General features: G+C 36.9%; 1 protein-coding gene across 1 annotated transcript in view; it reads right to left on the minus strand.

Moving 5' to 3' along the window:
* Positions 1-17,129, minus strand: part of MALRD1 (MAM and LDL receptor class A domain containing 1) — a 268,212-nt gene that overhangs the window by 192,269 nt on the left and 58,814 nt on the right. Inside the window, exons 16-17 of the mRNA XM_035545162.1 lie at positions 15,987-16,354; positions 13,938-14,350 (exon numbers count right to left, since the gene is read on the minus strand). Coding sequence (XP_035401055.1) covers positions 13,938-14,350; positions 15,987-16,354 — 781 coding nt within the window. The remainder of the gene's footprint in view (positions 1-13,937; positions 14,351-15,986; positions 16,355-17,129) is intronic.

The following is a 17,129-nucleotide window of genomic DNA, read 5'->3' on the forward strand; positions in this document are numbered from 1 at the left end:
TTTAAGTAGGATTGAATTCACTGCAAAATCCGCGAGGTACTGACAATTCTAAAGATATCTGAAAGTGTAGGAAATACTGATCTTAGTTCTGATGTACTTAACTAGTCATAGAGCCAAACAATATCTCAGGTTTGTCACAGGAAGTGTCAACTGTGTTACTTAGTGATTTTATTAGAAGTTAGAACTTGCTAATTTTAATTAGGGTTATTATTATTATTTCTGATTTTTTTTTTAAATGGTTTGCTTTGAAGAGAACAACCATAGAAGTGTATAATAGTACAAATAAATTACAAATATTTTGTTGTAACTTACTGAAAGCAAATGCAGTATAGAAATTCATACGCATTTCATTGCATATCTCTGAAATAAACTAATCTATATTTTAGTGTTATGCATATACAAAGGAAAACATTTCATGCCATCAAGAAAAGTAACCAATTTCTTAAAGAGATGACAGAGTTTTTGTAATTACAGATAATGGACAAACTGTAGAGCCATTCATTGCATGAAATCTGTAACAAAATTTCATCCTTCATAAATCCTTGTAATGAACATATTTTCATGTAACATACAAGTCACAGTAAGACTTCACTTTATGACCATTTTTTCAAGAATAAGTAGAATGATATCTCAACAAGTACACTGAGAAGGGAAACTATTTAATAAGTGAAGACAAATTCTCAGAATAATTGTGATAAAATCTGTGAAATTTAGATTTAATTTTGACTTCTTTAATTATTAGTTTATAGTTTCTTTGATAAGTGATTCTGAACATGTTAATTTTTTCCTCTCTAGTTTTGTTCATCTGTTTCATCTGTCATCAAAGAAGTCTGCTCTGCGGGGCCTGAGACCATTTCCCAAACCTCTGATCTAGGCTTCCAGTAGTTGCATCCTGACTATGTGGCACTGAACTCTTCTGTTCCTTCCATGCATGGTGTTCTTTGAAAGAGCTCGGGTGCACTGGCAAGAAAGGGTGTCACAGTATGTTGTATTCACCCTGGGAGGATTAATGACCAGGCAGTCAGGGTTACAGGCATAATGGGGAGCCCTTCTACCCCTTAAAACAGGCACAAGTAGAAAAAGCTTATCAACTCACATCAACAGCTCATCAGCTCATCAACAGCACATCAAGGGCTGTGGATGTGGTAAGGGCTGTGGATGTGGTTTACCTTGACCTCAGTAAGGCTTTTGACACCGTTCCCCACAACATTCTCCTCAAGAAACTGGCTGCTCGGGGCTTGGACTGGCGTACGCTTCGCTGGGTTAGAAACTGGCTGGATAGCAGGGCCCAAAGAGTTGTGGTGAATGGAGTCAAATCTGTTTGGAGGCTGGTCACAAGTGGTGTCCCCCAGGGCTCGGTACTGGGGCCGGTCCTCTTTAATATCTTTATCGATGACCTGGATGAGGGCGTCCAGTGCACCCTCAGTAAGTTTGCAGATGACACCAAGCTAAGTGCGTGTGTCGATCTGCTCGAGGGCAGGAAGGCTCTGCAGGAGGACCTGGATAGGCTGGAGTGATGGGCTGAGGTCAACTGTATGAAGTTCAACAAGGCCAAGTGCCGGGTCCTGCACCTGGGGTGCAACAACCCCAAGCAGAGCTACAGGCTGGGAGATGTGTGGCTGGAAAGCTGCCTGGCCGAGAAGGACCTGGGAGTATTGGTTGATAGTCGGCTGAATATGAGCCAGCAGTGTGCTCAGGTGGCCAAGAAGGCCAACAGCATCCTGGCCTGTATAAGAAGCAGCGTGGCCAGCAGGTCTAGGGAAGTGATTGTGCCCCTGTACTCGGCTCTGGTGAGGCCGCACCTCGAGTACTGTGTTCAGTTTTGGGCCCCTCGCTACAGGAAGGACATGGACGTGCTCGAGCGAGTCCAGAGAAAGGCGACCAAGCTGGTGAGGGGTCTGGAGAACAAGTCTTATGAGGAGCGGCTGAGGGAGCTGGGCTTGTTCAGCCTGGAGAAGAGGAGGCTCAGGGGCGACCTCATCGCTCTCTACAGTTACCTTAAAGGAGGCTGTAGCGAGGTGGGGGTTGGTCTGTTCTCCCACGTGTCTGGTGACAGGACGAGGGGGAATGGGCTAAAGTTGCGACAGGGGAGTTTTAGGTTGGATGTTAGGAAGTACTTCTTTACCGAAAGGGTTATTAAGCATTGGAACGGGCTGCCCAGGGAGGTGGTGGAGTCACCATCCCTGGAGGTCTTTAAAAGACGTTTAGATGTAGAGCTTAGTGATATGGTTTAGTGGAGTACTTAGTGTTAGGTCAGAGGTTGGACTCGATGATCTTGAGGTCTCTTCCAACCTAGAAATCTGTGTCTGTGTGTCTGTATCTAACTGCTGGAAAAAACATCAACCTTAGGTAACCAAAAAATTCCAACACTACAAGTACAGAAGACTGAGATTCTATTGACCATATTCAATAGCCTGTCAGTCCTTTCCTTTTGTTTCCATGAAAAACACATTAGAAGTGAATACTTCAGAACTTCCGAAGTTGAAACAATGTCTTTTTCATGCAAGGGTCCAAATTAATTCTTATAAATGATCTTGAGGATATATACAACAAATATTGTGACAAATCTTGTGACAGATATTTGATGCTTTACAGCGCTTGGTTTTACAAGATACTGAAAAACACCAGCTGTAATCCAGTACAGCAATTTATTGTGCTTCATTATAGGCTTGTTAACCCTCATGCTGCTTTATGATGTTTTTCCAAGCATTTCTCTAAAGTACAGGGAAGTATTGCATTTCTATCATTCTACTGGCCATTCCTTGGTGCCATTGGGACTGCTCACATCCGTAATAAGTGTTTACATATTGTAGAACTCAGTACTTTGCTGTATTAAAGCTTCCTTCCTTCAAGATAAAAGATCCTGTTTCCACTCCATAATATTAACATTGGAAGGATTATTGCAGATGTAATACACATATATATATATATATATATATATACATAGAGTTCCTAAAATTTTGAGAGAGTCTAGTTTAATGAAACAGCATGGTTAGCCTGCCCACTTGGGACACAGCTATTTGCTAATTATAATGCTGAAACTGTATTTACACCAATTTAAGTTTAAGGTTAGTTTTGACTTCATTTACAAGGATTTAGAGAAGACTCCTCTAACTAAATAAAAAATAAAAAATAAAAAAAATCCAGAATGAGATTTTCAAAAGCAATCCAGACTGTAAATATGAAGTGCTTAAAAATAAATAAATAAAAACCACACATGCACAAAAAAAGTAAACCACAGGTCTTCCTCCCCCTCCCAAACAAACACGAAATAAACCCATACAACTGCCCCCCAAAAAAACTCATCACAGAAAATCACAAGCACACCGAACAAAAAAAAAAAAAACTTCAACAAAAACAAACACCAAAAAAAAAAAACACACCACAAACACATAGAATCATAGAATATCCCAAGTTGGAAGGGACCCATAAGGATCATCAAGTCCAACTCCTGGCACCACACAGGTCTTCCCAACAATTTTAGACCATGTGACTAAGTGCACAGTCCAAACACTTCTTAAATTCAGACAGGCTTGGTGCAGTGACTACTTCACTGGGGAGCCTGTTCCAGTGTGCGACCACCCTATCGGTGAAGAACCTCTTCCTGATGTCCAGCCTGACCCTCCCCTGCCTGAGCTTGACACCATTCCCGCGGGTCCTATCACTGGTGATAATGGAGAATAGGTCAGCGCCTGCCTCTCCACTCCCCCTCGCGAGGAAGTTGTAGACTGTGATGAGGTCCCCCCTCAGCCTCCTCTTCTCCAGGCTGAACAGGCCAAGTGACCTCAGCCCCTCCTCATACGTCTTCCCCTCTAGGCCCTTCACCATCTTCGTCGCCCTCCTCTGGACACTCTCCAACAGTTAAATGTCCTTTTTGTACTGTGGTGCCTAGAACTGCACACAGTACTCGAGGTGAGGCCGCACCAGTGCAGAGTGGAGCGGGACAATCACTTCCCTCGACCGACTAGCAATGCCATGCTTGATGCACCCGAGGATTCAGTTGGCCCTCCTGGCTGCCAGGGCACACTGATGGCTCATATTCAACTTGCTGTCAACCACAACCCCCAGATCCCTCTCTGCGGGGCTGCTGTCCAGCATCTCATAGCCCAGTCTGAACGTATAGGCAGGGTTGCCCCACCCCAGATGCAGGACCCAGCACTTGCTCTTGTTAAACTTCATGCGGTTGGTGATCTCCCAGCAAGACACAAGCCTCCCTCACTTTTACTTTCAATTTTTTTTATTTTATTTTATTGTTAGCTGGCAACAGGGGCTTAAAATTGTGAAAAATGCATATGTACTCTTTAGGAATTCTACTTGTTAATAACATTTAAAATGTTAATATTTTCTTTTCCTAAAGAGGACGGATGATTATTTTTTAATTACTTAAAGTTTGCTAAATAGTGAAAATACTTGGTAATGATATACTGAAAAGGAATACTCAGACATCTGTGGCTAACTGGTCAAAGCCAAATTTAGTTTTATATATATATGTATATATATATATATATACACACACACACACACACAAAAAGATACAGTAAATTTTCTCCCACTACTAAAGTACGTCACTTTAGTGTTCCCATATAAATGTGGTTTTGCTTTTTTTTTTTTTTTTAAAAAGCTTCAGTTGTTTCATATAGTCCTGTAGTTAATTAGGCAACATTATTTACCTATAAAGACTTACGCAGGTTCAGCAGTTTACACACAGATTCGCTTATACTGTATACAGATTCTTTTTTTTTCTCCCAGCTACAATGTCCCCATATTTAGAAAAATAAAAACAAAAAATAAAGTTAGAGGACTCTGGCTGAGTTACTATGCAACATTCCTAGGACCTGTGGTCCTAAAAGATACGTCCCAGATAAAACCAGAATGGCTTGTTAGAACCGTTTTTTCTCCCTCTTTTTCCTTTTGGAGCATGTCAAAATGTCAAGGGCTGCATAAAGGTATCTCCACAGCAGGCTATCCAGAAAATCCTGAATGGCTTCATTGACAGACTCACATCTGACCTGTGCAAATGCTTACTGCTAAGACAATCCTTCTGTGCTAAGAATTATCCTGAGAGACAATATGCATCACATTTTTTTCAAATGCTTATGAAAACATTTGTACTGATAACTGAGTAAATTACCTGTTTGGCACCAAATGCTCATGAGCACTAGGAATGCTATTACATCTTTGGCCTAAAGATGTGGACCTTTCCTTATCCAAAGCAGTGTGCCTGACAGAGACAGAAGGTAATACAACATTGCTGCTGCTACAGCCATGCATATGGATTCAAACTGGCAAAGAAAGAAAACAGTAACAAAGGGAGATCATCAAAACATATAACCCACTATGAAGCCCTGTCTTCATTAAAGAGTTTTGCTATCTACTTCATCAGGTGTAGAATTTCTATATTGTTTCCTAATTCTGCTGCAGGTATACTCTATAAACACAGATTGTCATAAATTTTAAAAAAAAAAGTGTTAAGTGTTTCATATAAAGCATAGAATAAGGGAAGCAGACTTCAAGCTTCAGTGAAGTACTTCAGCTTTCCTGTGATCATTTTGAAGCCTTTTCAAAGGTGCCTTCTAGATCTGGTGAAGAAAGGGGAAGAAAGTCTCTAGCATTTTTCACCTCTTTGTAAAGATAACCAAGTCTTATTTTCCTATTCAGCAATTCCTGATTAGTAATACAGCAACATCAGTAGCAGATTTAAGACAATACTCCTAAATTTCAGAAAAGCAATATTCCTGCTGTCCTTTGTTTCCCTTAAATTCAAATAACCAAACTGTTATGCAGTCTCTCTGTTGTGAAAGGTTGTGAAAATGTTTAATTACTTCACATTTTCCATATTTAAAATGTGGGTAGTGCTTGACGATTCATTCACATGTGTGAAGGTTATTTTTACCTTGTGTGATTTCCTTTGAGCTTTCTGCACAGAAATAGAGAACAAAGGCAAAGAAGTAAGAAGCAACAGAAACATGGTAATCTTTAAAGGACCAATAAATACATAAAAAATCATAGAATCATAGAATATCCCGAGTTGGAAGGGACCCATTAGGATCATCGAGTCCAACTCCTGACTCCATACAGGTCTTCCCAACAATTTTAAACCATATGACTGAGAGCACAGTCCAAACACTTCTTAAACTCTAACAGGCTTGGTGCCGTGACTATGTCCCTGGGAAGCCTGTTGCAGTGGGCGACAACCCTTTCAGTGAAGAACCTCTTCCTGATATTTGGCCTGAACCTCCCCTGCCGCAGCTTGACACCATTCCCGCAGGTCCTATCGCTGGTCACTAAAGAGAATAGATTGGCACCTGCCCTTCCACTCCCCCTTGTGAGGAAGCTGTACACTGCGATGAGGTCTCTCCTCAGCCTCCTCTTCTCCAGGCTGAACAGGCCAAGTGACCTCAGCCGCTCCTCATACGTCTTCCCCTCTAGGCCCTTCACCATCTTCGTTGCCCTCCTCTGGACACTCTCCAACAGTTTAATGTCCTTTTTGTACTGTGGTGCCTAGAACTGCACACAGTACTCGAGGTGAGGCCACACCAGTGCAGAGTAGAGCGGGACAATCACTTCCCTCGACCGACTAGCAATGCCATGCTTGATGCACCCGAGGATACAGTTGGCCCTCCTGGCTGCCAGGGCACACTGATGGCTCACATTCAACTTGCTGTCAACCACAACCCCCAGATCCCTCTCTGCGGGGCTGCTGTCCAGCATCTCGTAGCCCAGTCTGAACGTATAGGCAGGGTTGCCCCATCCCAGGTGCAGGACCCGGTACTAAATAAATAAATAAATTCCTAAACACTCATCTCTGCAAATAATTGGGAAAAACACAAAGAGAAAGACTAGGAAAAGGAAGACAAGCAATGAGAAATTGAAAGTTGAAAATGAAGCTATTGCTAGAGTGGAAATCCATTATGACTAAATCCTTGTCTGAAAATTACTACCAGGAAATAGATCAAAGTGAAAATGGAAAAATGACCACAGGTGGTTATTAGAAGTCTAATAAACAGAGAAGTCCTTGATAATTTTCAGACCAGCTTTCAACACCAGATTTCAATGAAAGAAATGAATTTGGCCAACTAAACATTAATGAACTCCAACTACTACGTGAGCATACACACTGAAATTGAGGCTTCAAACAAGGAAGCAAGCAGATAATCAAATCAAGCCAGAAGGCTAGCAGTTCCTGACAGCAATAAATTTGGCTCCATAAGGGAAAAATGACTACAGAAAATCTGGAATCATAGTTAGTATATCAAAAAGGGTTAGCTTCTTGATGCACCTCAACCCATTTTCAGCATAATACTTCAATGCGCAAGAACAGCCACACTAGAGATCAGGTCAGCTGTACAGCTAACTGCAGTGTGTCTCCAGTGGGCTGCTGCTACACTCGCAGTGAGAACAGAACAGGCATGCAGTGTTAACTCCCAATCTCTTGGCAATGTTCACAAGGTGGGGGCTGTAGCCACATTGTTGTTCTAGCAGCCCTTGACAGAGACTTTTCTTTAAATAACCTGCCAAGTTGCTTTTAATTCTATTAATGCTTCCTTGTACCTAAAATATTCCCTTGCAATGAACTGCACAACAGACCATCCCAAAATAGTATTTCCTTTCTTGACATTTTATGTTGCCTAATAAATTCAGTCTACCTCTTATTCTTTGTACTACAAATAATCATTCTCTGCACAGCTTCTCTATGACACCAATGATCCGATGATTTGATATTCCTCTATTACCTTTAAGCCACCTCTTTCCAGGACAAATACTCTTAACCCTAGTATCATAGAAAGGGTCCAACTTTTCTACCATTTTTTTTTTCTTTTATCTTGATGAGTTTTCCTAACATACCAGCAAACATACAACTACATTGTTTTGTTTTCTTAGGATAAAGAGATGAAAAAACTTTTTTTTTTTTCAGAACCAGTCAGCTCTGTGAGTGGTGAGGATAAGTCATAGCTGCATATGCTGGTACACTACAGTAACAAGCTCAAACATGGTCTCATCACATTGCTATTCACACTAAGAAATAATGCTTGTCTTTGGGACAATAAAAAGGTATGCAAATTCTTCCAGCTAAGCTGTATGCAGAAAAAATGAATATAGTTAAAATTGGTCAGCTCCATTTTAACCGGTGTAAGTCCAGATATTCAATCTGAAACATATCAATTAATGTTTAGAGAAGACTGAAAAAAAACTCTACATCTATCTGGAACTAAAAAAAAAAAAAAAAGAAATTTCAAATGCCACTGCAAATTGAGAAACCTAGAACCTTGAATTTCAATAGTTTTGATGCTTGTTATGCAGGAAATAAAAATTGAAATTTTCTCTCTTCCAAGATACAGTTGACAAAGAAGCTTAGCAAGCCATTGTCTCTTGCTACAAAGGGAACTAGGTGGTCTTTAAGGTCCCTTCCAACCCAAATCTTTTAATGATTCTATCATATTATAACTTGTCCTGCTATATTATTTAAGTCTAAAATATAATTTTCACCACTAGAAACATGTGAAATAAAAACATTTATTTCTAAAATTTCAAGATTTTAAATAGCATTCTTTTTGTTTGACACAGAACTCAGAAGCACTTTAAATTTTGTTTGTAAAGTGCACTTATCCAAAAAAAAAAAAAAAGACTTTTTTTCCCCATTAGAACTCTGTGGTTTTGTTTGTTTGTATTTTGATTTTATATATACTACAGATTTTTATTTTTTTATTTTTTTTTGGGGGGGGGGGGTGGAGGTTAAGCAATCCACTCTCAGAAAAAGTAATTGCAACAAATAGAATCACAGAAGTAAGCAAAGAGTGAGATTTGTTTTCCTTATTACTGAGCAGTTTACCAGAATCTCCAAGCAAGAATCACTAGAAAGGGCAGACAGTTGAGAAAAAGGTAGATATTACCTATGTGATTGTGATCAGTTACCTAGTAGTACCCCATATACAAGTTTTAGCCCTTCTTGTCTTTTTTTAGATCAATGGTTAGAGTTTGAATGTAAATCATATATGTTTACTCCACACGTATTTGACACCAAACTTACCATATCTCATGGATATATTATAACCATAAAATAAAGAGTAGCTGGATATAATTAGGGAAAATACAACACATCTCGATTATCAAGGTTAAAAAATCAACGATAACTACACAATTCCACAACTAATTTTAAGGCTATTATAATAATTAGGTAAACCATCCCCTGCCCACAAAGTGAGCTAATTTGCCTTTGAATTTGAAGATTTTCCTAATAAAAGTATGTATGTGTTATCTCTCTGTAACAGAAATAAAAAGGTGAAAAATGAAGATGTAAATTAATGTATTAAAAGACAAGACAATCACAAGAAATCTTCCTTTTGATTCTAATCTTTCTTTAGATTAATTTTGCTGCTAGATGTGAGTAACTTAGAAAATAATCTTTTTTCTCTTTTATCCAAAGTATTGTAAAATATACTAATTGTAAAAAGGATACCTTTGGAAGTGACCCAAGGCTTCCTCTACAATAGACAGCCAACACTTTTTGAAATGAAACTTCCAAGATGACTGTCTGTCTACATTGGTACCAATGACACATGTAACATTTCACTCTGTGAATACTCTAGCAAAGTAAAACAAAGCCTTCCAGAAGGCTGTTTTGCATCACTTCATGTCTGCAAAAGAAAGAGAATCCCAGTGATTCTCAAAGTTGTTTCCCAATGGCTCATCTAGAAATTATGCTCAGTGACTGCAAAGGAGAGTGCCTTCCAGTTCAGCAGTGGGTGGTTACATCAGATCCTGAGAGCTGAGAAACTTAAAAAGCAGAAGACACACTGGAATCCCTTAGAGTTTTAGGGCATACAACAACAATTTACAGTTGTTGTCCATATGCTTTGGACCTTATCAAAGGTCTATAACCATCTTTGTTTATAAGAGATACACATATACATCTATTGCATAAGAACAAAAAGTGCATTACACTGGTTTAAGATATTTAAAAGTAATAATAATAATGTTTAATGATATACTAAATTTCCCCGAGATATCCTAAGAACCATACTGTAGGTATGTGATTTATATCACGACTAAAAGGAGATTACACTGCCCAAAAGGAATGATACAGAATTTTGCCATGGTTCACATAAAACCACCATTTCCTTATTCTGTATCCAGAGAAAAATGGAATTAATAGAGCAAACTAAGCCAGCTACATTTATCCAAGATGTAAATATAGAATATTTGCACTTTCTTCTGAGCAGAAACTATGTCAGGTATTATGATTATTCAAGAAAGATAAAAGCAAACATTATTCATAATTGATATAAGTAGGCTATCATGGACAGATTGGTATTTTACTACTTTTTCAAATGCACTTTTAAGGAAAAAACATGTAAGTACACTTCCCAGAGAGATTAAAATTAATTTAGATCAAATGAAGAGATAAGTATACTCAACAGCTAGTTTAATTTTCCACGTTAAATCAAGTGTCCTATATATTAAAAATGAAATTTGACAAGGAATATATTTTCACTTGCAATTTTCACCAAAAATAAGTTAATTAATATAACTTTGTACTCTATTTTAAAAATTACAAAGGTTGATTACTTTTGCGATGCATCTAAAGAGTTACATATATAAAACAGCTGCTGAAACATTACAGATGAATATTGCACTGCTTGCTTACATCTGTATAGAGGGGGAATCACAAGCTCTGGCAGTACACTACACAAACATCACTAAGCTCCCAAGAAAGTGAGAGCTGTAAATCTCCATTTAAATTTAAGTATTCCCCAAAAATGTCCAGAATATACAATCACTCAGTAATTGCTTACATTAAAATACCAGATTATTAAGTTCTTTGCATACTTCTCTGTCATACCCATTTTCTGAATTCAAAGGGAAAGTCTGGATCACTACAGGTGCAAGATATGTGTGTTTTGGACCAGTTTTGTTACTTGTCAGTTTTAGCATTTGAAAGAGATGCTTAATTTTGACTCAGAGACATGTATTCCTTTCATTTAAATAACCTACCTCTAAATTTCCTTTTTCACTTATACAGCTTGTCCTGTTTGGCTCACTGACATCACATTTAACACTCTGATGTAAAATATCTGATGGAACAACAAAAAACCTCAGCAACAGTTTGATATCATCTGGAACAGAGGTTTCCTGTGAAGTTTAAAACTCTGAGAAAAAGCTTGAGAGGGGTCTGATGTGAGAAAAAAAAAGTCTTTGTGTGCTGTTCCGTTTGGGTTTATCCCAAAGTATTCAGTTAAAGGCTCTATAACAGTTTCTTATCTATAGACTTCCAAATATTCAAAAGTCAATCTGTCTCTCTAGATGGCCTCAAAGATTTCTCGCTGCTGCTTCGAATTTTTGGCCAAGAACCCCTTCTTTAACTAACAGTCAGTATATAGGCACAATTGTTTTTAAGTTCTCATAATTGGCTTTACATGCTTGTAAACAGACTTAAAATATGCATTTGGGAGGTTTACTATTAATAGAATGTTCTTTGTTGGTATGAGGTAAACAAATAACAGACTTGCATAGGGAGGGAAGAAGAAAATGTGGTATCAACTATCTTAGATATATGTTCATCTCTTGCAAATAATCATCTCATGATGACTTAATTCTTTGTAAAACAAGCCTTCATGTTACTTCGTCTACAGACTACAGTTTTCTCTTCACTAGGACCCTCTAGGAAAAAAAGAAACAATAAATAAATAAATAAATAGCCATCTCCTTTCCAACATGAAGGAGGCCTATGAGACATCAAGCACTTCAAGCATTGTGGAAATATCAAAACACTAATTTGAGAGCATGCAGGGAAAACAAGATAATAAACATGAAGACTACAAATGTACTACTGTTATCCAATCAGAAGATGACCTAAAACTAAATGAGAGGCTATTCTAGCACACATCTCAGCAGAAATATGGCTTCAGAGAAAAAGCAGTAACAAGGTGTGGAGATCTTTCCCAAACACGTTCTTAGCCCTAGAAGGATTCTGACACTCTTCATTTAGAAGGAAGAACAGAAAGAGGTCAGATTTTGACAACTTATTAACAACAGAATAAGTCTCTCACTTTAAAATTTCCGAGTATTGAAGGGTGATGGGCTGTGACATAGCACACTCCATCACTGGAAATGAAATACACAATAATGAACACCAGACCTTGATCTTTCTCTTCAGGACAAACTATTAAATGATACCTTACACCACATGTTCCTCAAAAATTAGGATAAAAAAAATTGCAAAAATTAATTAAAAGAATACAGGATCTCTGAATTCCCTACAGAGAACTAGGCAAGTACAATAGAAAGCCCTACAATACTTAAGAAAAAATATTTTCAGATACCAAACAGACCTTCCTAACCTTCAAGAGGATAAATGTAGGACACATGGTTTTATAGTTCTTTAGAGAAACTACCAGACATAGAATATGTTTCCTTACATACATATGTATATATATATATTAGCAAGTACGTACAGCTTATTTTATGCTAGAATTACACATGATAGTATATCAAAATTAGTTTTTTTTGCCAAATGCCCTTGACCACATAAATTGATCATATACACACACTTATGAAGCTTCCATGATAAAAGTCCCAACATTAAATATAAGTAGTGAAAATTTATTTTGAAAGATTTTCTGTTCAATCAAATGAAATGCTGCCACATCTGAGATTTAAACTGAGATTTAGTTATTTCATTTTTACAAATGTATAACATTAGAAACCGTATGCAAATCAATGGACCTACATTACTAGAAGACCAACAAAAATGAGAGAAGAATCAGTTTGTTAGCTAAAAAAAGTTCAACTCTGCTGCATGTTGGATGTAAAGGAAAAGAAATCAGGGCTTCACAATACTTTCAACCTAGCAGTTGTCATTGACACCAACATACCACTATCACAATAGTGCATGGTCCAGCTCTAGGCCAAATTATCATCAGAGTTAAAAGAATGATTTTTCTATTTAAACATAAACAAATAAAATTTCTTATGGTCACACCTGCTGAAACTCTATAAATTAATATGGCCTTGTTAGGATTATATCGATATGATACTCCTTTATGTTTCTACAAATGGTCTTGGCAAAAAATTATGTTCTTCCAGGGGGCTCTGCGCAGTCAAAGTAATATAAGGGTCCTTTCAAATACAGTAGAGCTTTTCTCCAACTGAAAATAGTCCATTGGGAAGCAAATATGGGACAGTCTAAAGCGGATATTGCATTATATCGGATACAAAATGAAGGTTTTTGTTTGTTTGTTTGTTTTGTTTTGATCTCAGAGGGAGGGATGCTTTTTTTTTTTTTTTAAGTCAATTTTACAACCAGTTGGCAGTCAAATGAATCAACATCTACTCTAATAAACACGCAAGTACATTAACCCAACCAGAATAAACAGACCACACGTAGCAAAAGGTAAATAACATACACAACTTTAAAAGGCAAGAAAGGAAAGCAAAAATTATAATTGAAACTTACAATAGTAACTTCTTTCCTTAAATGGTATTTGATTGTTCACCCACCCTTGCAGCCAAATATTTTGAACTAACAAACATTTTTGTCCGGAATTATATAATTAAAGATTAATATGTAACTATGGAAAACTCACTCATAGAAAAGCCTATTCTTTTTAACTGTCCTTTTTCCTTGAATTATTTTTTTGTGAATCTGTTACAAAACAGGCTGGAAAAGAAATTTGTTGTGACCAATAGTCAAAAACCAAAAGTAGCAGCACCTACTTTAAATACCATTTGTTCATATTTAAAATATTATAATTATCTTTTTAGAGGGGAAAAAATAAATTCCACAAAAATAAAATCAGCCATATTTCCTCAAAGAAATATTACCCACAAATGGATTTCAAAGTCAACAGCTACTAACAGCTTTAAATTGTAGTCATTTATATGTTTCTACTGTTATACAATGCAGCAAATAAACATATCACAATCTAGAAGGATCATACCTGAAATGGCTTAGAGCTGCTGATGTACAGTGTCTGTCTTATCCATCTGTCTCCTTGATTTCCAAACTTGTACCACAGCAGCCATCCCTTGGTATTACTCACAGTTCTCTGGAAGACTGACAGCAAGTAAACTTGCTTTCCAAGCATATGATAATGAAAGCGGAAAATGCAGGTTCCGTTGCCAGAAGGGTTGAAGAGAGGACTAAGCAAAACTGCTTTATCTTCAAATTCCTGTGGCTCAGAGGACTCCAGGTATAGGTAGTGTCCCCTGCCTGTGCCTGTCGTGTGATCCTTTAATGGGCCTGTATTAACCGTTGGGGTTGGACCCTGTATTCTGATCCAGTCAAAGTCATCCTTAGTGTCCTGCTCCCAATTGCATAAACCATTTTCAAAGTTACACTGTAGGTCAGGGTCTGAAAAGCAGGCAGAACAGACAGTCAAGTGAAATCAGTATCAAAAGGCAGTACTGTTTTAATGTACTCCCCGTTCACTTTCTTTCTAGTATAAAAATAAAATATTTTCTTTTTCTCCTTACAAAAATTTCTAATATAGATAAAAACTCATTTACTTTTTGCAAAAATTTCCCTCCAAGGAACAAATTTACACTTACATGAACAAAAATAAAATAAAAACCTTTAGTTAATCACTTCCTCTTTCAATATACATCTGGTAAACAGTACATAATTAATTTGTTGAATAAATAGAACTGTGAAGAACAAGTTACTATTCATGTATTAGATAAATTTATGCATTTCAAAGCATGTGAAGTCCTTTAACTCCTTTACACAGTTAAGTTTCAGGTAAAACTGAGGATAACTGGATGAAATAAATCACAAAATTTAGCTTTGTAGATAGATATAATAAGTGATCTAATATGTTTTTGCAAAGCAGAAGTACTCTCAATAGCTTTATAAAAGCTAAATTTGAGGCATTTATAACACGACTGCACTTCATTACATGACATCAAGCCAAAATATATTAGACCAATTACTTCTAATGCAAAAAAAAAAGCGTATCATAGATAGTGAACTTGTGTTCCACCTTTGCATCTACCTTTCATAAACAGTAATTAACTGAAATAATTTCTTTATTAAATAAAATTCTTTTTTTTTTAATTATTAAGCTTTTATTTGTTATGATGTTTAAAACTGCAAACTCAATCATCTAGTACTTTCTTACTATAGATATCAAAATGGGTTATAAGGAAGATAGGCATTTTACAAGAGGGAAAAACTGAGATAGAATGGAAAGCCTGTGCTGTCTTTGAAATTCAGATGTTTAAATTTGATATTCAGCAGATATCAGCGCAGGCTGGTATCCCCTCAAGCATGTAAGGTATCCACTGCTTCTCAAACTCACACTGATTTACATAATTTGGTTACCTCTGGATGTGATAAAGCAACAGTTAGTTAATTTTCTTTTATATTAATGTTCTTGAGTTCTTAAAATTGATGAATGTGTGCCTGGGGGAGGAAATCATCAACAGTGCCCTTCAGCACTGCAAGGTGAATGTCAAAAATGTGAATGACCTATAGCTTTTCTCAATTCCTACAAGTCCTTTCTCTGTAAGGGACAATTAGGTCCAGTATGACTAGAATCCTATAGTAATACAGATATTTTAATGCTTTCTGGCTATAGAGGGTTATACAGAGATAGGACATGCCCTTCTCTCAGTCCATATAATATCTTGCATTGTAGTTCTGTCAGTGTAACCATAAACAGCACATTCACCCAGATTAACTTGCAGACTGAATTCTCTCCTTAAAAAAAAAAAAAGGCACTTGAATGTGTGTACTTTACAAAAATTAAAGAAATTTATCTCATTAGAATAAAGGAGATTGAATGACATTTACTCTCAGATGTAATAAATGATATGCATTTAAGTTAATAATTTTCAGAGTGTTTCAGCAGTAAATATATTCAGTTGCATCATCTCTGGTTATGACACTGACAGACGGTACTAGTACTGTGCTTTTTTTGCTCCAGAAATGAACATGGCAACTAATTTTTTTTTTTGCAATAAAGTAAGCAATAATGGGAAGTACTCACTACAGTTGTCTTCATCAGATCCATCCCCACAGTCATCCACAAGATCACATACCAATAACCTGTCAATACACGCTTTTGTGCTTCTGCACCAGAAATGATTAGGACCTTCACAGCTTGATGCAGGTGGTGGAAGAGCACAATTTTCAAATGTAATATCATCAATTGCTGAGATGCCATCATAAAAACCCAGGCTGATCTTATTGAGTGTAAACTGGAAGGGATGTGAAAGGCGTCCAAGCTGAATGAAGGTCTTCAACCATTGATTTCCATGATTGTAGTATACTCTCCAAAGGACAGTAGGTTTTTTCAGCCCATCTACAAGCAATTGCATCTCTGCCGCTCCAACTGACTGACCGTAATTATAATACCTAAAATGATAAAAACCAAGTTAGAGGTGTAAATGATGAGAATCAAGTATGCTGGAACATTTATCTTTTCTGTCATAGCTCTGTGAAATACAGGACATCCACTATGCCTATTTCCAGTTGCCTCTAATTCAATTCACTTTCTGTACTGATAGTAAGTAGGTATAAGAGAGAATAAGCCCTAGACTGACACAACAGTCTAGGGCTTATATCAAGAATTGAAAACTGTGAGAGAAGAAGCAACCTTCATTAAATTATAAACCATAACTGAAAAGACACATTGCTTTCATATTAAGCAATGAACACTGTTCATTCAGATGCATAAAATTCAATTTATAAAAGGCATATAAGACATAATTGTAAAGTTTCCAGAAGGAAAAAATGAGGACTTATTCAATGCAAAAGCACACCTTCCATCTACGCTAGTTATTATTAATATGTTGCATTTTTAACAGTATTTTTTGAGAATCTCACAACATTTTTAAATGATAAATGCATAAGTGAGCAATCATACAACAAAACTGGAAACTTAACCAGAAGTGTGTAATTTCCAGGCCTATATTTCAAGTCACAAGTCTTTGATAAAATGACATTTTGTCTATGATAGATGTATTTGACGTTGCAAAGAAATACTACACTGCATAATGCAAAAGTCATACAGACATTTATTTATACTCCACCACCATCTTTGACCTTAGTACACAAATTATCACACATTATTTTTTCTGTCCCTCATTGAGAAGCTTGCACAGAGGTTGTGATAAAAAAAAATAGTTGA

Source organism: Cygnus atratus, chromosome 2, assembly GCF_013377495.2.
Source record: "Cygnus atratus isolate AKBS03 ecotype Queensland, Australia chromosome 2, CAtr_DNAZoo_HiC_assembly, whole genome shotgun sequence".
Classification (NCBI taxonomy): Eukaryota; Metazoa; Chordata; class Aves; order Anseriformes; family Anatidae; genus Cygnus; species Cygnus atratus.